This window comes from Orcinus orca, chromosome 16 (genome assembly GCF_937001465.1).
Source record: "Orcinus orca chromosome 16, mOrcOrc1.1, whole genome shotgun sequence".
Lineage (NCBI taxonomy): Eukaryota > Metazoa > Chordata > Mammalia > Artiodactyla > Delphinidae > Orcinus > Orcinus orca.
Genome location: NC_064574.1, coordinates 64,622,686 through 64,646,275, shown reverse-complemented (window position 1 = coordinate 64,646,275; position 23,590 = coordinate 64,622,686). Strand labels below are relative to the sequence as shown.

Below are 23,590 nucleotides of genomic sequence, written 5' to 3'. Positions count from 1 at the left end.
GGAGCGCTCCCTGTTATGAAACAAAACAAAGCTTCCTGGACTGAGGTCCCAGGGTAGGTCCTGACAAAGGACACTTCTCAGCAGTTGAGGAAGGGACTCCCCAGTCCCCTTCCCTGAGTCCTGCCTCCCAGCTTCTCTGGAGACAGGTGTTCAAGGCACAGCTCTGCTAAAAGCTGTGTGACTTTGGGCAAGGGGTGGGTGAATCTGCCTACACCTCAGTTTCCTCATCTGAAAAATGGGGAAAGTAATAGTGTCCCTTTCATAGGATGAACTGGGGAGCGAATGTGTAAGGTGATCAGCACAGTACTGGCACACAGTATGACCTTTGTAAAGGCTGCGATTATTACTTCAAGGCTGGATCCTCCTCATCCAGGTCTCAGACCAACTGTGGGTCTCAGACCCACAGAGAGCCTCAGGCTTCCACAGGGCAGCCCCTACCTTCACACTCCCTCACACAGTTTTGCTTCTTTCAGAGCATTTTCTGCTGTGGATCCCTTGTCTTTCGGTTTCCTTTTCTCAAAAGGCAGTAAGCTTTATGGAGGGCAGAAGCCTTGTCTATTTTGTCAACTGCTATTTCGCCAGCACCTGGTCTCCCGCCTGGCACATAGTAGGTGCTCAGTAGATACTGGTTTGAATGAAGGACAGCGGCACACTGGCAAGGGCAGCTTCCGTTCCAGGGCCTGCCACGCCACCAACACCACGCCACCACGACTTGCTGGGGGGGGCGGGGATGGACGGTTCCGTCGTGCGCTCTTTTTCCCTCCTTTCAACTTCCCAGTGTAACTTTGTGTGAGTACAACTGCAGAAGCTCCCTGGACAAGGCTACCGCCCCGCAATCAGAGCCTTCCTGGTTCTGCCTTCAGGGAGGGAGGATAGGGGTGGCCCGCGGGAGGCCAGTTGCCAGCGCGTCCTGAAGTCCCTCCCGCCGCCTCGCGTCGCTTTAAGGCGGAGGCCCGGGAGGGGGCCGACCCCGCCCGCCCGCTCGCCTCGCGGCTCCAGACTTCGGCATTTCCTCCCCGCTAGCTGGCGCGGCCTCGCCTCCCCTCGGAAGAGGAAACTCCCGTGGCAGAGTAACGGGAACAAGAGCGGAGGGGAGCAGCGGGGGACTCCGGGGACCCACGGCGCTGGGAGGGCGGCCCGAGGTAGGAGGCGAGCGCAGCGGGACCAGAAGCTGGCCGAAGGCGGCGCGCCGGGGAGCGGGACGGGGAGGGCCGGCGGGCCGGACGCAGCGCGCAGTCGGCACGGGGCGCGGCTGGGAGCTGGAGCGTGCAGGGCGGGCCGCTGCTGGAAGGAGCGCTTGAGCTGGGAAAGGAGGCCGAGCTGGAGGGCTGCTTTCCGCGGCCCTGCGACGGGGTCGCCGCCGCGGAGGCGAAGGGAACCGGGACAGCGGGGCTGCCCGGGCGCTGCGCGCATGCTGGGCCTGGGACGCCGCCGGGGCTCGCGCCCTGGGCTGTTCGGCCGCCGCTGCCCCGGGCGCCCGGCATGTCGGTGCACTACACCCTGAATCTGCGCGTCTTTTGGCCCCTGGTGACTGGCCTGTGCACCGCCCTCGTGTGCCTCTACCATGTCCTGCGGGGAAGCGGGGACGCCCGGACCGAGCCCCCCGAAGGCGCGGACGGCGGCTTCCCGCTGCTCAAGGTGGCCGTACTGCTGCTCCTCGGCTACATCCTCTTGCGCTGTCGCCACGCTGTCCGGCAGCGCTTCCTGCCGGGGTCTCCCCGCCTGGGGGGCCACTCCGCCTTCTCTCCTAGACACTTAGGAGAGCCCAGCCTCGACATCTTGCTGGAGAGTTATTACGAGCACGAGGTGCGCCTGTCGCCGCACGTGCTGGGCCACAGCAAAGCACACGTGAGCCGGATCGTGGGCGAGCTGGTGCGGGCTGGCCGCGCCCGAGGGTCCCCAGGCCCCATCCCCGGGGGAGCGCTGGCCTTGGCCTTTCGCGGAGATTTCATCCAGGTAGGCAGTGCCTACGAGCAGCATAAAATCCGCCGGCCCGACGGCTTCGACGTGCTGGTGCCGCTGCGCCTCCCTCCCCTGGTGGCGCTGGAGCCGCGGAGCCTGGGCGCGGAGCCCACGCTGGCCCCAGCCTTCCACGGCTGCTTCGTGTGCGCACTGAAGGCGCCGCCAGGGGCTTCCGGGGGCCACTGGCTCCGGGACTGCAAAGCCTTCGCCGACGGCTTCTGCGTGGATGTGCGCGGGCGGCGCCATCTCTCGGCTACGCTGGTACTGCGCTGGTTTCAGTCGCACCTGCAGCGCTCCCTGGCCACCGTGCGCTACAGCCTGGAGGGGCGTTGTCGGGTCAGCCTGACCCCAGGCGGCCTGGAGCAGCCCCCTACCCTACACGTCCTCCCCTGCCGCACCGATTACGGCTGCTGCCGCCTTTCCATGGCCGTGCGTCTCATCCCTGCCGTCCACTTGGGCGACAGCGTCTTCCTGGTGGCCCCACCACTGCCACCCTCACCCGTCGGGCCCCTGTCGGAGCTCCCGGGAGGCCTGCGCGCCGATGCACTGTGGGGTGTGAACACGGCGCGCCAGGAGCAGAAGCTGCTGAGCTGGCTGCAGGAAAGGGCCCCTCCAGGTGCCTGCTACCTCAAGTGCCTGCAGTTGCTTAAAGCTCTGCGAGACCTGGGCGCCCGCGGGCTGGACCCGACGGCCGCCACCCAGTGGGGACGCATCCTATCCTCATACGTGCTCAAGACAGTGCTGCTGGCGGCGCTGCTACGCCAGGAGGCTCCCACACAAGGCTGGGACGAGGCGCACCTGGGCGAGCGCTTGGAAGAGCTAGTACAGTTCCTCAGGGATTGCCTGCTGCGACGCCGTACACTCTTCCACTGCCTCCTGGGCCCTGGAGGGGCGGCCGCCGAGGTGGGCCCACTGCCCAAGGTACTGCGTGAAGCCACCCCGGTTGACCTCCTGGCCACTTTCGACAGGCAGGCCCGGGAACTCGCAGCGGCACGGTTGCTGTCCACGTGGCGAAGGCTGCCCCAGCTTCTCCGGGCCTATGGGGGTCCCCGCTACCTTGCCAGGTGTCCCCCACCCCGGAATCAGCGCCCCCAGGGGTTCCCTGAAGATGAACCTTAAACCCTGCCAGAGCCCCAGCCTGGCCTGGTGCTCCTGAAGCCCCACCCACCAGGTGGGGGTGGGGATGGCAGTGAAGCCAGTTTAAGGCAAGGAAGATGACCTGCAGAAGGTGTTGGAACGTTCAGAGGATGACATTCGGTGGCTTCAGCGTCACCCCCTGGCTCCACAGTCCAGATAGCTGTGGCATCTTTTTCACACCCACCAGAGTGTCCTGGGCAAGCTATGGAAAGACGTTCAACGTTAGCAGCTAAGAGTTGGTCCAAATGTTGGTTTGTGTGGAATGATTCTGTAGAAGGATCCAGCTTTTAGGGAGGATCAGGAAAGGAAGGGATTGTGGGTTGTTTAGACAGATCTCTCTGGCCCCCAAATTTAAAGAAGCTAATGTTTTTTGACACAACTACTTGGTAGGTCCTGGGTTCCTGATTGTCTTTTTAAAAATCTGAATCTTGATCTACAACTGGAATTGTAGTTCTATTCTAGAGGCTTATGTTCTGAAGAACATAGTTTCCACTGTTCAAATTGGTATTAATGTATTTGTTAAAGGCCCATCACAGGTGTTTGACAGGATTATGAAGAATTAAGTCACAGGTGTTGAAAGGCAGTCGGGAGTTGGTTAGTGAAACTTCCAGAGCAAATAGCACTTTATTTTGATCAGTTCTTTCATTTTGTGGTAATCGCTAGTGCCAAGTGTGGCATCTGAAAGGGAGGCCAGTTACATCGACTATTAAGAAAGGTGCAGCCTTGAGGAGCAGGCTTGCTCAACGTCCCTCTAGGCACGCGCTGGGATGTGCACCAGTCAGCGCTGATTCATTGAGCGTCTGCTGTGAGCCAATCACAGTGCAGAGTGGCAACAGGATACGTGCTTCTGACAACACCGGTGAGGGCATGAAACATGTTGGGTCTCGAAAAAGATGTACTGATATTTCACTCTTTGCCTAGCAAGATGTGTCACCAGGGCTTGCTGCTGGCTGGAGACAGAAACCTTTTTTTTTTGTTTTAAGTCTTTTTGGCAAACCCCTTTGCATGGAGATTTCTTTCCGAGTTTAATGAGATATGAAGAGGCAATGCCTGCTTTCAGCCAATGCTCAGTGATCCTCCGTAGTTGGGAAGTTTTGCTCTCATTGCCCAAGCGGCCTTTAATTGGCCCGAAGCCCACCTTTGAGGAGGGGTTGATTCAGCACAGGTCTTGCAATGCATTTCACTTAGGGTTCGGTATCTTGGGCTCTGTGCTTGAAGATCAGTTATTTCCCAATCAGCTGACAGAGGAGAAAGACAGGAGAGGAGGGCAGGTTAGGGGGAGATGGAGGGAGACATCCTTTGTCAGCTGTCTGTTCTTTCTTCTCTCTGGGCATAAGTATCACCAGGCTGGGTGTATTTTGCAGCTAGCGCATTCTGAAATCCCTCACCGTCCTCCCAAATTTCTAACAGCTCTCAGTTGCATCAGTTGACATAAAACTCAGTTGAAGTTTAGAATGGTCCATCATCTGCTGAATAGAAAATGCAGCCAATCCCAGTGATATACTTTGGGATTTTTTTTTTTTTAACAGAGACTCTTAAAGGTAAAACTTGGAAGACAGAAGTAGCCACATGAATTGGGCCATTGTTTAATTTCTGAGCTATTTTGAGGGAACTCTTTAAACTTTCTTTCTTTAGGGGACCTACTTGGCCACTGTGGGGAAATCGTTGTGAATAAATGATTTATAGGGAATCCTTCTCATCAGAGCTACAGAGATTTCTTATGTCCTTTGCAACCTTGGGCTGTAAGAGAAACAGTTGCAAATGTTGTGGTGTGTCTTTGAGGTTGTTTGGAGACATTTCCCCTTGATACCACAAAGTCATTCCTAGTTTTTGAGGTCAGTGTTAGGTCATAAGGTACTGCATTTAGCACAGGAATCAGTCTACCAACTTCCTGCGAAGATATAAACTGCACAGTGTTTTTTATAATTATTTTTAAAATAAATTCCAAGAGTAGGTAGATCTTTATATAAATATATATATTTATAATGTTTCCATACTCAGCTACAATTTCCCCAGCATTTGGAGTGGGGGAAAGCGAGGCTATTAGAGGGATTATAAAGCTTTAAAAGCTGAATTTTCCAAATATTTCTAGCTGAGTTGATAGGTTCCTCTTTTATCTGAATAGCATTTTAAAGTTTGAATCCGGTAACATACAGTTCTTGTAGTTTCTTTGTGGGTTTTTTTTTTTTTTTTCAGGTTAATTACCCAAAGCCTCATCCATCCTCAAGATTTTTAAATTTTATTTTTTTTAATGAATGGGGCATTGTGTTTGTGAATTTTTAAAATATTAATGTTTTATTTAAATGCCATGCTGAGCAATTGTTCTCTGTACATGGTAACCAAAAACTTAGAGATTTCGATCAATTTTGATCAATGTTTAGTAATCCAAAACATGTACTGTGTACAAAGAAAATAATACGGCATATTAGTCAGGTGTGATGGTTGCCCAAGGCACTTAAATTAAGCTCGATTCTGTATTTTATTAGGGCTCCATCATGTCCTTGATCTGAAATATATACATTTTTGGTGTATACTTGGTACTGGAGGTTCATGTATTGCAAATATTCTCATACAAGAAAGCTCAGAATTGTTCGTGCTTTTAAGAAAAGATTAACTGTCCAGCCGGTGTCCGAAGAAAGTGTTTGGGGAGATGACTCAGCCATTTTGCCTTAAGACACCCTTCAGTAACTCCCACTGACCAGTCTTGGGAGTCATCCCGGAATGCTCGTGGGCTGAGAGGAGGAGACTGTTTTTGCAAAATGAAACTGAAGCTAAAAGGGAAAATGTGGGCAAACCAAGAGAAATCCGAAGATTTCAGGAAGGAGGACTTAAGATGGACGCGAAACGAAGAGCTGGGCAGAAGGGGAGATGGGGTGGAAATCACATGAGGGTGCGAGAGAGGTCTGGGTTAGGAAACACATTTTCTAGATATGTGCTACTTCAAGCCAGGGGTCGCAAACTCAGCAGCCTGCAGAAGCAAGTTAGGGAGGTAAATAAGAGAAGGGTTGGGTGGTGATGGGGGGCTGTGCCGTCTTCAGGGGCCACGTGGCTCAGCTCCATGTGGGGAAAAGGGTAGGGTGGGGCTGGGAATAGAAGAAAAAAAAAAAGAAACTTTCTGATTTTTAAACAACATAATTAAAAAATATCCAAAACACAAGGGGGCCAAAAAACACATTTGCTTGAGCCTGGGGGCCACCAGTTTGCGACCCCTGCCTTAGACGGTAACCCCTCAAGTATGTATAAGGTTATATTTATTGTTATGGATATGATGTTGTTATACATGGTGGGGGGGCCTGATATTTCAAGTCTGCTTTATCGCTCAGAGCTAAGCTTTATTGTAGAAACAAACCCCCCAAATGAACACGGCCACAGATAACACTTAACTCTCAATTCCCGGAAGGATTCTCCACCCTGGACCCGTAGGAGTCAGGTGGGACCTCAGACCACTAGGGGCCAGCTCTTGGCATTTCCTCCCTGGTGAGTTGGGGCCAAACTCCTTGGCTCTGTCAGAGTCTGCAGGTGAGTGATCAGGAAGGATTGCAGAATAACTTGTTTTCTTCTTTATTTGTATTTTATTTGTATTTTTAAATTAATTATTATTTTGTAGTAGTTTCCTAGCCTTTGCAGTGATGGTTGGTGGCCGTGACACCAGCAAAGTGGTGCTGGGTCTCCCAGCCAAGCTTCTTAGGTTTGTTACCAGCCCCAGCGCCAAGAGAACTGTTCTGATCATATGTTTCTATCCCTTTCTGACTCCGTGGCTCCCACCAAAACTGACATCCTAGCCCTCTGAAGGAAGGAAACTAATAGCCTTCCAAAGTGTCTCCTTTAACCTCATGGAGTAAGTCACCTTTTCCGTAAAATGTGGCATTTGACCGTGACGATGACTTATCGTATCCACATGGAGGAAGGTTATTACCTCCCTCCCCAGTGGTGGGAAAAATGAACCTGGTGAACATTCCCAGTATCCCTTGGGAAGGAAAAAAGTTCAGTGTTATCATTGTGGCGTTTGTTAGTTTTTATAAAAAATTGCATGTCTGTTTCTTAGACACTACTGTTTATTTTTTCTGTACCTACATAGCACATGATTTGGTGGGGATGAAGCAAGTATAAGCTGGGAGAGGACGAAGATGTATGTGAACATCAGTACAGAGAGAACAGACTAAAACATGCAGCTAAATTATATGTAATCTGGTTTTTGAAGTATCAGGTATTCAGGAATATTTTTAGCACCCTTTGCTTAAAAAAAAATGCCTTGATTCAGTCATTTGACTTTAAAACATTCCTCTTATTTTACTGTTATTTTTAGTGTGGATTTTGACCCCAAACTGTGTATTATGATGCAGTCTGTTGGCTGTGGTCATAGTGTATGTTTTGTTCCAATAACAGAGACCAAAGAGGTAATCAACTATGGTTCAGCTGCTACAGTTGTGTGATTAAAAGGCGTTCTAATCACACCAGATTTCCACGGCCCAATAGTCGAGGCCGGCCATTTGTTTTCTATTTCAGGTTGGAGTAAATTTGCACTTTTAATCATATGGGTCATTTGGGGACCTTGTTCTTTCATACTTTGCTTTATTAATAAAGGAACTTGTAGAAACCTGTGACCTGAACGTCAGATTTGGGGAGGGTTGTCGTCTTCCCGGAGAACAGCCTGTGGCTACACTGGCTTGTGATTCCTTACACAGGCCCACCTGCTTTCAGTGAGTGGGTGTATGGGACTTTTTCCCACACAGCAAAGCTGGGATCATTGTACAGAATTGGCACCGTACACAGGTGGGAAAGGATGCCAGTTCATGGCTCTGTAGGCACCCGGGGGCCTGCCTTCAAGTCTTTTTCTGATCGAGAACATTCTGGCCCTGCCCTTCCTCTGTCACCCACCTCCACCCCCTCCACCCTCGGCTCTCACACACCAGCCCAAACACAACTCAAGTCTTGGCCTGTGGCTAATTTATAGCTCAAGAATTCTGCCCAGAAATCTCTTAGGCCCCCAGGTCCTCTCCAAATGGTAAACATTTGCTAATACGAAAACCCACCAGGCTTCATGAGAGATGGAATCTTGGAGGCCACGTAGGACTCTTCAAAGCCTTGGAGCCAGGTGGAGGTTTGGGGAAACCTGCAGCCACTGGCTGGCTAAACTGCTTGTGGAGAGCACTCTCCCAGGGGAAAGGTGTGGCGGGCTGTGTTTTGTTTAGTTTTCAACAATTAGTTCTTGAGTGGCATTGAGGACACACAGAGGCAACCACAGATACGGCCTCTCATGAGCTCACAAACTGCTGTGAGAGGGCAGGCAGTTAAAGAAGTCATTTCTGTGCAGTGTGGTGGGTGCTAGGTGGGGGAGGGGTCTGGAAGCGCAGAAGAGGGGCACCTCATGCAGTCGGGGGTTTCAGGGAGGGCTGCTCGGAAGAAGTGTCGCAGTTGAGATCCAGAGATAGATAGGAGTTTGCTGCGTGAAGGGAGCTGGGCTGGAGAGGAATGCATCGGACACAGAGGTGACAGGAGCAGTCAGTTTGGCTGGAAAGTGGGGGTGGGCGGGAGCGAGGAGGCTCCGGGGGCAAAGGATGAGGTGGGAGAGGTAGGAAGGCACCAGGGCACAGGGGTTCTGGAAGCCAAAGCTTCTCAAACTCGAATGTGCAAACCACTTGGGCGTCTCGTCCGAATGCAAGTTCTGATTCCGCAGGTCTGGATGTGACCTGAGAGCCTGCCTTCCTAATAGATAATGGCAATGCCACTGATGCAGGGGCCACTCTTTGATCACAAGTTTGTAAACCACACTGAAAGTCTGGACTGGTCCCCAAGATACTGGCAGTCCACCTTAGGAAGGAATGACAAGGTCACATTTGAGTTTGGCCCACTCTGGCTGCAAGGTGGAGAATGGGTTGAGCAGGGGGTGGCAATTCATCTATTTTTGTAAATAAAGTTTTATGGGAACACAGCCACACACATTCATTTACATACTGCTCTGGCTGCTTTCTCTCTCCATTAGCAGGGTTGAGTAATTGCAAAACAACACTGAAAAGAATTACTATCTGGCCTTTTATGGAAAAGTTGGCTGGACTTAATCAGACTGGAAATCATCAGATGCTGCAGTGGTCCAGGCCCAGGCAGGGGAGTGGGGACAGAGACACAAGTTACTCTGGAGACAGACCAGTGTCATGTTAGGGCCAGCACTTTAACACCAAGAGGCCTGTCTTCAAGTCTTGCATCCTGCGCTTCTCATCTGTGTGTCTCTCTGCAAGTTACCCAATCCTGTCTGGACCTCAATTCCCTCATCTATAAAATGGGATTAATAATAGGACCTCCCTCATAGGAGTGAATGAGATTAAGTTGATTGTGCCTGCAAAGGACTTGCCGCACATTAGGCACGCAGTGTGCGTCAGTGTGGAAGCAGTTTTCGGGGTGGAATTTTCATTTAGTCAGTGTCTCCAACCTCTTCCTCTGCTCCCTTTGGGCTCATTCTCCCTCCTCTGCAGGGTGCATTTCCCTTTTGTCCACCCAACCATCTCTCTGCTACCCAGATTTTGTTTATCTTGCTCCTTGATGCCCATGGTGTTCCCCTGAAGGAAAAGCTCTTACTCTGGCTACCATGTAGCCTGATTACAAAAGTAGCCGCCCCTGTTCTCCAAAGCTTCCTATACCTCTGCCCCTGGCGAAGTGACTTTGCAATCTCTCCCGTCACGAAGGAAGCCTTTTTACCTACACGTTGAAATTGGAATGGCTTTGTGACTTTCTTTAGTCAGTAGAATGTGGCGGAAGGGGCACTGTGCTAGTTCCCGGCCTAGGCCTGTCTGCCTCTGATTGTTCTCTTGGAAACCTGCTGCCCCCACGTGAATAACTGGCATTGCTGGAGGATGAGGGACCACGTGATCCTGTCGCCAGAGCTGATAGCCGCCTTTGACACACGACCGAGACCATCCCAGACCAGCTCCGTTTCCCCTTCTCCCCCGCAACTGACCAGACAACAGAATGATTGAAACACTTGAAGGAGCCTGGCCAAGACCAGCCAAGCCTGGCCCAGATCAGCAGACCCACCCAGCTGGCCCATAGACTCGAAGCAAAAATGAACACATTGTTTTAAGCCACTGAGTTAGTGGTAGTTTGTAGCTCAGCTGTAGCTAAATGATTTGGAAACTTAAAAAAAAAAGAAGAAATCTGGAGAGGCTGCCGGTGGAGTAAATACAGGCAGTCTCGACTTCTGTGCATTTGACTTTCAGACAGCCAGACTTTGATGCAACCCACCTTCCCGCAGTGAATCCAGGTTTCCCTCATCTGCTGAAGCACAGTGTTGGCTGAGTTGTGGCAGTGTTGCCATCTTTTGGGGGGCGTGTTTACACGGCTGTTTGTGTTCCTGCATTTGCCCTGATCTCATAAAAGCAAGTGGAAGCTGGAAAATGAAAGTGCTGATTCAGGTGACAACATGCCATAGGTCTCAAAGGTAATACAGTTGAGACACTGATTCAGTGTCCCCTCTTGGCTAAACTTCAGCTTCAGTCAGGTACTGGCTGGTGTTCAGCTGGTGGGTGGCGTGTTCAACTGTAAAGGAAAAGAACAGCAATGATAAAGGGCATGTGGGAAACTGTATCACTTAGGAAGACATTTGGCCACAACTTGTGAAAACCTAATCTATAGTAACAAATTCTTTTTTCTCATCATCCAGAAGCCTGGAGGTAGGCATCCAGCAGTTTAGGGATGAATCAGGGATCCAGGCATCTCTTTGCTCTGTCATTCTGGGTATTTTCACCTTTATCTTCATGCTTGTCCTATCAAGATCCCACAATGGCTACTACAGCCATGGAGAAGAGAAACTGGATTAAGGAATGCAGTAGACTTCCCTTACATCTCATTGGCCAGGATGGTGTCACATGACCACTCCTAGCTGCAAGGGAAGCTGGAAAGAGAGCCCGGCACATGGCACACAGCAGCCCTGAGCAAAATATGAAAAAAGAATGGGTATTAGTGAGTAAATAAGATTCTGCCACAGAAATGCTAGAAACAAATAGCAGAAGATTATGTCACTGAAGTGAGAAGTAATTGGGGAATTTATAATTCCATAATTATATAATTTATACCCATCCTGAGTCCTAGCATATAGTAAATGCTCCATAAATGTTAGGACTGAAGTCCCAGCTCTACCATTCCCTGGCTGTAATCTTTTAGGCAAGTCCGTTAAGTTTTCTGGACATCAATTTCCTCATTTGCAAAATGGGGTTGATAATCCCTCCTTTTACAGGCTAATCGGGAGAATCAAAGGGTAATGCACATGGGATTGAGAAGCACTACCAAACGTTAGTTGCCGTATCTTAGGAGTGGTGCCCCAGCATCTCTGGAACAACAGGAAGGTGAATCCGTATCTTAAGGGGTAGGGGTCACCCTCAGGCACTCTGCTCAGAGCCTGCCCATCACCAAACTTCCTTTCCCACAGGACTGTGAGTGAGTTGGCACTTATGAATATTTGTTGTTCATGTTCCCAGGAGGGAGGACATCCAATGAGAGAAACGACCACCGTTATGTCTCTTTCTTTCTTTTGAATTGTGCCATCTTCTAAGACTTCTCCCCACTTCATTTCTCAAATGATATTTGAGTCCTGGTAGAAAGCTCAGGCTAGTAGTTCTCAGTCCTGGCCCTGGCTATACAAGGGGCTTTGTAAAATTATCCATGCTCAGGACTCTACCCTGGCCCAGTGATGTCAGAAACTCTCCAGGTGCAGCCCAGGCATGGCTACAGCTCTGTGGACGATTCTAGAATGCAGCTAGTGTTGTGAACCACTGACTTAGGTCAGATGGCCTCTCTGGAACCTTTCAGCAGAGAAACTGGGATCTCCCCACCAGGTGCTGTGGAACCACCAGCTGGTGTGTGTAAGGTTTGCTTTGGGACAGAGACAGGCAGCTGAAGGGTTGGCGGTGGTGGTGTAGGAATAAAACCCTAGGACAGAACTCTTCAGCTGGGGCATACAAGGCAAAATATTGCCAAACAGGCGCAGGATTTAATCCCACTAGCAGTTCCCTTTTTCTACAACCCCAGGGATATGAAAACATTTTTTTTTTTAATTTTGAATTAAAAAAAATGTCATCAGTCACCCTGAAACTTCTCAGCAAAGAAAAGCCTCTATAATAGAAGTGATAGTTCCCTCATTCTTTTTGTCATCTAGCCTGGAGAGGACATACATCATATACAGCCTAAGTTCACAAAATGCTGGCTCTTTTCATGAATATTCAGTGGTTTCTCCCACGCTTTATCTCAGTGTCTCCCCTCCCCCCACTGCCATCTTAGACGCAGTGACTTTAAGCCAGCACTTAAGAAAAAGTACAGTCCATCAGGTCACCTTCCAATGAAACCAGGAAAAAAAATACTAGGCATCCCACTGTGTGCCAGACTCAACCAAGAGCTTTTAAGGACCTTATGTCATCAAAAGATCTTTATCTTTATTGTTTATTTAATCATTGGTCTCCTGAATTAGGAGCTCAGCCTCTGATGGGCGGCTGTCGATCCTTATCAAAGTGAAACCATTAAAACGTATTTCAACCGTGGAGAAAAATGCTTTTGACATTTGGAGATGGGGGGCCCTCAGGGTCTTGCGTGGCAAGAAACTGCACTGAAAACACTGCTCCGTATTTTAGGCAAAGGATCTGTGATGATTGGTTATTTTTCCTCTGATAAATACCTGATTTTCAAAGAACAGTCTAATTAGTAGGAATCTCCACTTTCCAAGCCTTCACAATGCATTTGGCAGTCCTCACACCAGGACCTGGGAGACCTGTGAGTGGCCAGCCAAGAAGTCTGAGCCCTTCCTACACGTGGCAGAGACTCTTCGGCTACCTGCCGAGTAGCCCCGAGGAACCCAATGTCTCCCAGCACCCCTGCAGTTTGATGGGGCTGACTGACTGGTTATGATCCTGCAGAGGCAGTAAAGGCCACACACGAAGATGCCAGCAGCACAAGATGGAACCGAGAAGAGCTGCCCTTGCCAGTCACCCGATTCATACTGGCCTTTGATTGAGTTAGAAATCCACCTGTGTGCTGTTAGGCCTCTGAAACGAAATGTCAGGGCTCTTTGTTTCAGCAGCATAGCCCAGCCTAACCTAACTAATACAAGAGGCTGCTGAAGAGGGCTCCTATCCTAACCCCGTTTTGGAAGACCCTATCGGAAGCCTCTCAAATTCATGTGTTGATTAAAAATGAGGAGATGTTCTTCCCTAGAGCCCCAGAAATGTCCAGATTATGAAGTTTTCCATCTCCATTCACACTCATTCGGTAACTAATCATTGAGTGCCAGGCCCTGTGCTGGCCCTGGGGACGGAGTGGTTAGCAAAACAGACACCATCTCATTTGGCTGCAGCTTTCAATCTGCTGGAGGAGGCAGAGGCTTAAGCCTGCCAACGAATGCTGAATAACAAATAGAGGTAGAAGCTTTGAAGGCAAGAAACAGGTTTCAATGACACTGTAAATCCAAAGGAGTTTAAGGCAGCCCCGGGGGGTTAGGGAAGACTTCCTGGAAATCTTGGAGCCCAGCACAGGAACCCATGGGGTCTGTGTCAGAGTGTCACCTTGCAGAGCATTTACTGTGTGCAAAGCTCCTTACCAAAGCCTTGATGCACAGTATCTTCATTTGATTGTTGTAACAGTCCTAGGAGGTGGTGCTAATATCATCCCCATGATACAGGTAAGGAAACTGAGGCTCAGCAAGATGAGGCTGAATGCCCAATGCCACTTAGTAAGCAAGTGCGGACAGGGATTTGAACCCACATCTACTGGCTCCCAGGCTAACACTTGATGCATTTCTGGCCCCTGCAAACTGACCCAAGACGGTTAGTCACGCAGGAAGTAGCCCCTCTGGAGTCCCACAGTGGGAGAACAAAACGAAACCAGCAGGCAGATGTTTACAGGTTGCCTAGAAAAGCCACCCCCCGCCACCCCCTCCACACACAGGAGCCTCCCCCCAAGCCCCTCCTTAAAAGCTCTAGAGTTCCTTTTTCATTTTTATGGCCTCCCCTCCCCCTCCAACCAGAGAGCTGACTTCACCGTCCTTCCAGCAGACAGGAAGGCGTGGGTGTCACGCTACAGTAGCCCAGATGCAAACCATGGGACAGGCCAGCTCTCTCCTCTCTTGATTTTCTCTGATGCTTTGCTTTCTCCTCAGAATAGAAGCAGGAACCCCGGGCGGAGGTGCTTTGAAACGTCAGCTGGTATGGGCTAGTTGCTGTGTTTTTACAGAAGGACTAAACAGATTCCACACACGTTTCCACTCATCTAGTCACATGCAGACACGTGTGTCCATGATGCACTCACAGACGTACACACTCTTGAACTCACACACGTGCACCCATAGCTAACACTTCTATAGCATGTACCGTGTCCCAGGCAGTTTTCTAGGTCTGGGCCAACAACTGCCTGTGGGCCAAATCCAGCGGCTGCCTGTTTGTGTAAATAAAGTTTTATTGGAACACAGTCACCCTCATCATTAATGCACTGTCTTAGCTGCTTTTGCACCGCCAAGGCAGCACTAAGTAGTTTCAGCAGTGACCATATGGCCCCCAAACCTAAAGTATTTACTGTCTGGCCCTTCACAGGAAAACTTTGCTGACCCCATGTTCTAAGTGCTTAAAAACTCTATATAGTATCAGTTATCTATTGCTGCATAAACCACCCTAAAATTTAGTGGCTCAAAAATAACCACCACCATTATTATCTCTCATGAGTCTGTGTGTTAATGAGCTCTGCTGGCAGTTCTGCTGTGGAACTGAACTCAGGTCCACAGCACAGCAAAGCCAATCGACTGATACCAGCTTGCAGTGAAGGAAAGTGCAGTGTTTATTGCAGGGCAGCGAGCAAGGAGAATGGGCAGCTTGTGCTCAAAGACCCAAACTTCCTGATAGCTTTTAGGTGAGGGTTTTTTGGGTTTTTTTGTTTTTGTTTTTGTTTTTGTTTTTGTTTTGCGGTACACGGGCCTCTCATTATTGTGGCCTCTCCCGTTGTGGAGCACAGGCCCCAGACGCGCAGGCTCAGCGGCCATGGCTCACGGGGCCAGCCGCTCTGCGGCATGTGGGATCCTCCCAAACTGGGACACGAACCCATGTCGCCTGCATCGGCAGGCAGACTCTCAGCCACTGCGCCACCAGGGAAGCCCCTAGGTGAGGGTTTTTAAAGACAACATTAAGGGTGAGGGTTGCAGGGTGTGTGATCAGCTTGTGGACTTTCTCCTGATTGGTTGGTAGGGAGGTAACGGGGGTGTTTCAGGAATCTCAATCATCAGCCTTCTGGTTCCAACCAGTCTGGGGTCCACATGCTTGTGGTCAGCATGTATCACCATCCTCTACCCGGTTGGTGGGGGGTGTCTTAGTTTTTGCAGAACAACTCAAAGATGTGCATCAGGTTGTTATCTGTACCCCTTCAGGAGGAAACCAGGAGTCCTGTGACCTTATTGTCCTCATTTCTCCGGTCATTAACTGTTGAGCCTACTCTTTGGAACTCAGGGAAGACCTAGGAGACTAAAGCGTTTTCTACAAACAAGAAGTGGGGACGTCGAGGGGCTTGTACTCAGGAGGGCCCTGAGGGTCCTTCTCAGTTTCAGTTCTGCTCCTTGTGATGCCAACTGGGACCACAGGCCTGTCCAGGAGGGCTCACTCCTGTAGTGGGCAGTTGGTGGTCCTGTGGGCTATGAACTCAGCTGGTGCTGGACTGGTGTGCCTCAGTTTCCCTCCATGTGGCCTACCATTTGGCTCTAGCTTCTCATGGCTCGGCCACTGGACTCTTCCAGGGGAGGTGTTCCACGTGTGCAAATGCAGAACTGCAGGTCTTGTAAGGCCCAGATTCTGTTGGTCAGAACAAACCACAGGTCTAGCGCAGGTTAAAGAGGAAGCGATGTGGACTCCACCTATCAGTGGCAGGGGTATAAAGAGCTTGTGACCACTTTTAACCTACCACGGTAAGTACTTGTCTTCATTTTAGACATAAGGAAACTGAGACACAGCAAGGTTAAACAACTTGCCCACCAGCACCTAGTTCACCCTCATGCACACACCCTCATACACACTCACTCACACAAATATGCCTGTGCATTCATAGTCACACATTACCATTATACATGTATATCCATCACGTATGTCCACAATTCACATATGTACGTACACCTACGTCCTCATATAGACACAAAATCCTCCTGCAGATTCATATATACACACATTCATATTCGCACACAGGCATTCACACATACACACTCCACCGCATACACACACTCCTGGTATATATGCCCTCACAGACACCCCCCCCCAGATATGTAATCACACCTATTCACATGCATGTACACACATATGCCCACACTGTTTCCTCCCTCTCCACTGACCATAGTAATTTCCATGACTCAGAAGACCTTTTCCTCCCTCTTTTGCACAGGGTATTGTTCTAATGCCAGAAAACCCTGCTGCCTTAGCACCATTGTGCAAAATCTCTCTCTACCACAGCAAGGCCTATGGGTCCAGGACCCTGGATCCCCAGCCCCACTTGGAATGTCCATAGGACTTGAGACCCAGGCACCTCAAGCTGATGTTGACATGGAGGAAATCACTGAGACACAGGAAGGCTAAGTGTATTGCCCAGTGTCACACAGCAGAAGCCATCCCCCTGCAGCACACCCTGATCTCCCAGCATGCAGCTGGGTCAGGCACTGGGTGCTCAGTGGTGCCTGATGAATGAATGAGTTGGAAGCACTTCTTCAGTCTTGATTAAAAAAAAAACAACAAAAAGACTCCATTCTTTTAGAGGCAGTTATAGATTCACAACGAAATTGACTGGAAGGTATAGAGATTCCCATGTACCCACTGTCCCCACTCCCTCCTTATCAACATCCCTCACCAGATGGTACATTTGTTACAACTGATGGACTTACACTGTCACATCATTATCACCCAAAGTTTACATCAGGGTTCACTCTTGGGTTGTACATTCTTTGGATTAGGACAAATGTCTAGTGACATGTACCCACCGTTCTAGTATCATACAGAGTATGTCCACTGCCCTAAAAGTCCTCTGTGCTCTACCTATTCATCACTCTCCCCTCCCCCCACCCCCCGATCTTTTTACTGTCTCCATAGTTTTGCCTTTTCCAGAATGTCCTATAGTTGGAATCATATAGTATGTAGCCTTTTTTCCGATTGGCTTCTTTTACTTAATAACACGCATTTAAGGTTCCTCCATGTCTTTTCATGGCTTGGTAGCTCATTTCTTTTTAGTGCTGAAAAATATTCTGTCATCTGGATGTACCACAGTTCATTCAACTACTGCAGGACATCTTTGTTGCTTTAGAATTGATTTTTATTAGTGGCTGTAAAGAGCAGGTAGACCAGAAATGCTCTTCAAAGCTTATAAGTCAGACACCAAGGGTGTTTTAGAGACACACCAGGTGTGGAGAAGAAATGTCCCCCTTTCCTCCTTCATCTGGTCACCCACTGCATCTGTCTTCAGCCCTAGCCAGACATTACAGCCACCTGTGGAGATTAAAAAATATAGCAACTGCTGAGTCCCACCCTCAGAGACTATGAGTCAATTGTTGTGGGCTGGGCCTGAGTATCAGGATTTTGTTAAAGCTCCCCAGGTAATTGCAGTGTAAGCTTGAGAACTGTGGGTCCACTGGACTCTGCTGTAGGTAGACAATTGTTCTGGTGGCTCTAGGGTAGGAGTTGAAGGTTGCCTGTTGGAAGTTTAAAACAAGTGGCTCTGGTCTGATAGTGCAGCACTGCTTGTTATGTTTATTTCACCTGAATGTGAGGGTCCAGGTGGGACACGCTCTCTTCATCTGTCTGCTCTCAAACACCATCTCCTACTGCCCATTGCGGGCAACTTCAGACATTTAGGTACTGGCTTGATACCTGGAGACATTTGGTTTTGCCGCCAGTGGGACCTGGCTTCGGCCAAGGTAACCAACACATCTCAGTTTGCCCAGGGCTTTCAAAGTTTTATCACTGAAAGTCCCATGTCCTTGGAACACCCTCGGTCCTGGGCAAACTGGACAGTTATTTACCCTACTTTGGTCCTTCTTACGAGAAAGTGAAGACAGACCTCAATCTTAGCTGCACGTTGAAATCGCCTGGGGAGTGTTAATAAATACTATTGCCGGGCCTCCAGTATTATACTCCATCCTACCCCCAAGTTACTATTACACCCTCGGAGATTCTGATGTCATTGATACAGAAGCAGCCGGGAAACAGGGTTTTTTAACGTTCCCCATATGATTCAAACGTGAAGGCAGGGGCAAAGAGCCCTCGGCAAGGTAAGTGAGAATCAGCTCAGAGAGGGACCACGCAGGGAGGTGACATTGGACTGAATTCAGACTTGAGGGAAAGACGTGCCAGGCAGAAGATGCAATGTGGTTTGACTTCAGATCCTTGGGGAAGTCCCTTTGCCTCTCTGAATCTCATTTTCCTCATCCGTAAAATGGGAACCTCTCTCTCAACCAAGCATGCAAGCGCGGTATTTGGCACAGAACGTAATTAAGACTCATGAATAGTAACAGAGGGGTCATGTGTTGGTGCTCATTAGGTGCTTGGCTCTGTGCTAAATAACCCTCAGCCTGTGACCCCTTCGAGCCTGAGAGAGCAGCCTGAATTTGCAGGAACCAGAGAGAGACTCCCGGTCTGTTAGGTTATTTTCACAGAGAGCCAGGCCAAGGAGCAAGTGACCCAGATAGGCCGGAAACTGACCCTGGGAATCTAGAAAAGTGCAAACTGGCCCTGGATTGTTTTTTCAAAATGAAAATAGCTTTCTTGTTTGTTTTTGATCATAGAAGTAATCTATGCTCGCCGTAAAAATTGCAAATATCACAGAAGCATGTGAGAAAGAAGTAAAGATCTTTGGACACCCCTGTGAGCGACCCGGAGTGGGAGAGAAGGGCTGCCCTCCGAACGCCCCTCCCCCCAGCCTTGCCATCCCTTCCGACAAAAACATCAGTTCCCATGACATCATCTCCTGCCTTGAGGCCAGCATATCGGGGACAATGGCAGGATGTGGACTTCCAACTTAGAATTCTGACCTCAGCTGAGTTGGAAAGGGTTTGGCCTGGAGCTGAGACTTGCCTCTGATCAAGGCCTCAGTTTTCTCCGTGGCAAGCCTGGGCTACCAGCTGAACCTCCTTCTTAGGCTCTTTGCGAACTGGGAGGAGTAGATGAGTTACTAGATGTAAAGTCCTTACACAAGCCTCAGTGGTGAGAGTCTCTGGTATTGTTACTGTCACCATCATCACCATCAATATGGGAAAGAATTTGACTTTTTGGTGGATAATCCCAAATCAGAAGAAGAGAAAGCAGAATAGCTCAGAGTCTAGCAAGAGTTTCTAGGAAGTGACTACTTTTCTTTTCGGCCCCGAGATAGTTTCAGTGTTTACTTATTCTCTCTCTTTAAAAGTGTTAGCAGCTCATTTCATCTGAAGAGGATGGAGCTGCCTTTGATCTCTTCAATCAGCTCACAGCTTTGCCCTTCCCAAAGGCAAGAGCCACCCTTGGCTTCCTGCCACAAGGCGGTGGGGTCTAATCTGTCATCACTCCTCTGTTGGGCTGGGGCAACGGGCAGGGCTGCCAGGCCCTCTGAGGAAGGGCCATTCCAGGTTAACCTACAGTAGAGAGGAGAGAGGGACTTTTCCTTTGTGTCCTCTTTTTCCTGAGGCTGGTACCTCCCAAGGAGGAGGCAATAAAACGGGGGCATTTTGTGGTGTAACCCAAGGCTGGGAAGGAGACACTGAGGTCTAGGGGGGGTGGGCTGGCAGCATGTGTAGCGAGGCTGCACTCACCTCCACACTGTGAAGCCTGCGTCCTGTGAACACCTGCAGCTCTGCCGGAGGACTCTTAGCCAGCTGTGGCAGGACGCTCCACCCACATGCAGTACCAGCAGAAGTGCTGGAGAGTTAGAGCCCCTCGCAGCCCTCAACCTCCTGAGATCAGATCCTGGCTTTCTGATTCACAGGCTGTGTGATCTTCAGCAAGTTACTTAACTCCTCTGAGCCTCAGTCATCACTGTGGTGAACATTCCTTGTCTGAGTCTCCTTGAGCAGTGGGCAGGAGTTTCTCGAGAGCACATTCCTGAGGTCCAGAGGTGCTGAGTCGTGGGGTGTGGGCCACCTTGGCATTTTTAGTGAGGACGCTGTGTGGTGATTAACAGTTCACACTCCCATCAGTAGTGTGTGTGCTTCCCTCCCCCCGCCCCCTGTGCTTCCGGAAATACCTTATAAATGGAATTACAACATTTGTGTTCTTCAGCTTGCTTTTTTTCCCACTTACCATGTGTATTGGAGATTTTTCCATATCAAGCCATGTAGATACGCCTCATTTTTTAAAAACCATTTTTACTGAATTATAACATAATGATGGAAAAGTGCTCAACGCGATGAATTTTCAGAGTGAAAAACACCTGAGTAATCAGTACTTCAATCTGGAAACAGACTGTTACTTTCATCCCAGAAGCCCCTTGCCTGTGCCTTCTTTCTCCCAACAAAATGGGTTTATAAATAATATGTACTCTTTTGTTTTTTGGCCATGCCCCACGGCATGGGGGATCTTTGTTCCCCAACCAGGGATCGAACCCATGCCCCCTGCAACGGAAGTGCGGACTGCCAGGGGATTCCCAATGTGTACTCTTTTTGTGTGTGTGTTTTTATGTTTGTGAGATTTATCCATGCTGTTGCATGAAGCAATATTTTGGCAATGTCTGGAGACAGTTTTGGTTGTCACAACTTTAGGGGGCAGGGGTGCAACTGGCATTTATGGGTGGCACCCCGGGACGTCCATACATATCCTACAACTCACGAGACAGCCCCCCACTACATAGACTATCCGGCCCCAAGCGTCAACAGTGCCCACGGTGAGAAAGCCTGGTGTAGGCCAGGCTGAGGAATTTGGATTTTTTTCTGAGAGTGACAGAGGCTGAGGAAATCCTGGGTTACGTGTGAGTTCATCTTAACCAGACTAGTTCCCAAAGTGGCTGGGTCCTCGTTCTTTATTAACACTTGCGTCCTCTTCCATTCTGTGGGCATATCATCCTACCAGGTCCCATTGATTAATTTTATATTGTTTCCAGTCTTTTGGCCATTATACTAGCACCAGAATGAGAACCCTTGTAACCATCAATTTGAGAGAATATCATATTTGGATATAAACACACATACTCTCTCTCACACACACAGTTACTCTTTCTGGAGACTCTGTACAATGGGAATATAACCAAAATTTAATTTAAATGTAAATTTCCTTCCTCCAGCATGTTTAACATCAAACTGACTTACAGAAATAGCTCCTGTCATCTTGGCTTCTGCCACGGATTCACATCTTTGTGCAAGTGGACACATGATCTGGAAAGATAAACAGGAAACCCCTGAAGGCATGGGAAACGGTGCAGGCCTCTGCTCCTCGTAGAGCTGGGACCTGGAAAAGCTGAGGGCCAGCCCAGTAGGCCCTGGGGGCCCAGAACTGACCCTCCTCTCTGCCTGCAAGTAGGATTGACCTGCACTGGGAATCACTTACATTTTTTTCCCCCTAAATATTTCATCTGAACTAATCCACTTTGAAAGTAATCTCTTACTTTGAAAGTAATCTCAGTGCCTTTTATCTTTGTCTAAAATTCAAGTAACAGGTAATGTTTTGATTTCAAATGTACTGCTTTAGCCTATATATAGTTGACATATAACTACATAATATGTCTTGACTATTTTTACCTACTTTTCAAGAGGCTGGATTAATAATTTTTTTATGTTAACTCTAAATGTTACAGGACAATAAAGTCAATAGAACAGAAATTTTAAAATGCATATAGCATAAAGGAAGACTAAGCCTAGACTCTGTTCTATCCAGTTACTATGAATAAGAATGGAATTTAGCTGTGAGCTTTCTGGTAGCCAAAGCAAAAAGGGAAACACAACACATCACACCGTTTCTTGTTTTCTAATCAAAGGATAATGACACATCTTTAGCTGAGATAATTATTTTTTGATCCTAAGCTCTGAAAGGGCAAAATGTACAAAATTTAAATTTATTCTTTCTGTTTGTGTTTCTATCTCTGCTCTTCTTCCTTGCCCCCGTGCGGTGTAGATGCACTGTTGTTGCTGTCACAAAATGATAGATGCCAGGTACTGGGGTAAGTGCTTTTCACTTGGGATATGGGCTGTTATTGTCTCCATTGTACAGCTAAGGGAACTGAGGCTCAAAGAGGCTAAAGAACAACCCCCAGCTCACACTTGGCCAGTACTGGGGGTGACAGGCGGGCAGGGTAGTCCTCTGAGAAGGTAAATAACGTGTCCAAAGTCACACAGCTAGGAAGTGTCAGAGCTGGGATTCAAACGGAATTGAGATGCCTTAAATATCTTTAGCACCTGCTTAGTGCCAGGCACACCTTAGCGCATTTTGTGTAATTATGAAAGGGTGTAGGTGGAAGTTAATTTGGGCTCAATTCTGTCTCTTAATAGCCACATGACTCTGGGCAATTATTTAACTCCACTGAGCCTCAGTTTCTTCATCTAAAAAATGGGTAGATAATAGCTCCAGACTCAGAGGGTATTGTCGGGATTCAGTGAATTGATGCCTGGGGAGGGCTTAGTATCAAATCTGGCAAGGAGGGGGCCCATTATTGTCAGCTTTCGATACCAAGAATCCTTGATGATAAAGAAAATATGGTATATACATATGATGGGATATTATTCAGCCTTAAAAAGTAGGAAATCCCGCCACTTGCAGCAACATGGATGGACCTGGAGGATGTTATGCTAAGTAATAAATCAGACCACAGAAAGTCAAATACAGCATGATCTCACTCATATGTGGACTCAGACGTAATCAAATTCACGGAAGCAGAGAGTAGAATGGTGGTTGCCAGGGCCTGGGGGCTGGTGGTCCAAGGGTTTCAGTCATACAAAATAAAGCTCTGGAGATCTACTGTATAACATAGAGCTCATGACTAACAGTGCTGTATTATATACTTCAAAATTCACTAAGAGGATAGATCTTATGTTAAGTGCTCTTACCACAAAAGAGAAAAAAAACAAAAACAAAGGGGGCAGGAGGAACTTTTGAAGGTGATGAATAAGTTTATGGCATCGACAGTCATGTTGGTTTCACGGGTATATACTTATCTCCAAACACATCAGGTTGTATGCATTAAACATCTACAGCTTTATATATGTATGTGTGTGTATAAAGGATCCTTGGTGAGGCAGGAATGGCCAGTTCTGCGCCTGAGATGGGGTCAACCTCTCTTCCCATTTTTATAAGCCTTTCTTCTCCCCAACCTGCACCTTCCCAGCTCTCTGATGGCCCTGGGGATTGAGGGGAAACAAGCAGGACTGGGACTAGAGTTTAATAAACTCCCTTTGAAGTGGCTGGAAGGCCCCAGCTATGAGCTGTCTGCAGTTTTCACTGCAAGCTTCACAGTAATACCTTCCGCTTTTGTTTATATTACATTTCCCTGTTTACTAAGCCCTGTTGCTACACGCCTTCATCTGCCTGCCGATTGCCTCACTTCACTT

At 48.7% G+C, this 23,590-nt stretch overlaps 2 protein-coding genes across 4 annotated transcripts in view; both read left to right on the top strand.

The window, feature by feature from the left end:
- Positions 1–795: 795 nt before the first annotated feature.
- Positions 796–7,700, top strand: ITPRIPL2 (ITPRIP like 2). Its single transcript, XM_033416458.2, has one exon. It carries the CDS (start codon positions 1,483–1,485, stop codon positions 3,079–3,081), a length of 1,599 nt encoding a protein of 532 aa, XP_033272349.1. The 5' UTR covers positions 796–1,482; the 3' UTR covers positions 3,082–7,700.
- Positions 7,701–15,263: 7,563 nt separating this feature from the next.
- SYT17 (synaptotagmin 17) overlaps positions 15,264–23,590 on the top strand; it is a 121,780-nt gene continuing 113,453 nt past the window's right edge. The window contains exon 1 of one of the 3 annotated variants that reach the window (XM_049698848.1): positions 15,264–22,206. In XM_049698848.1, the coding sequence (XP_049554805.1) occupies positions 22,161–22,206 (46 nt within the window). In that variant the 5' untranslated portion in view covers positions 15,264–22,160. The remainder of the gene's footprint in view (positions 22,207–23,590) is intronic. The other 2 variants (XM_049698849.1, XM_033416453.2) reach the window with 2 other exon arrangements.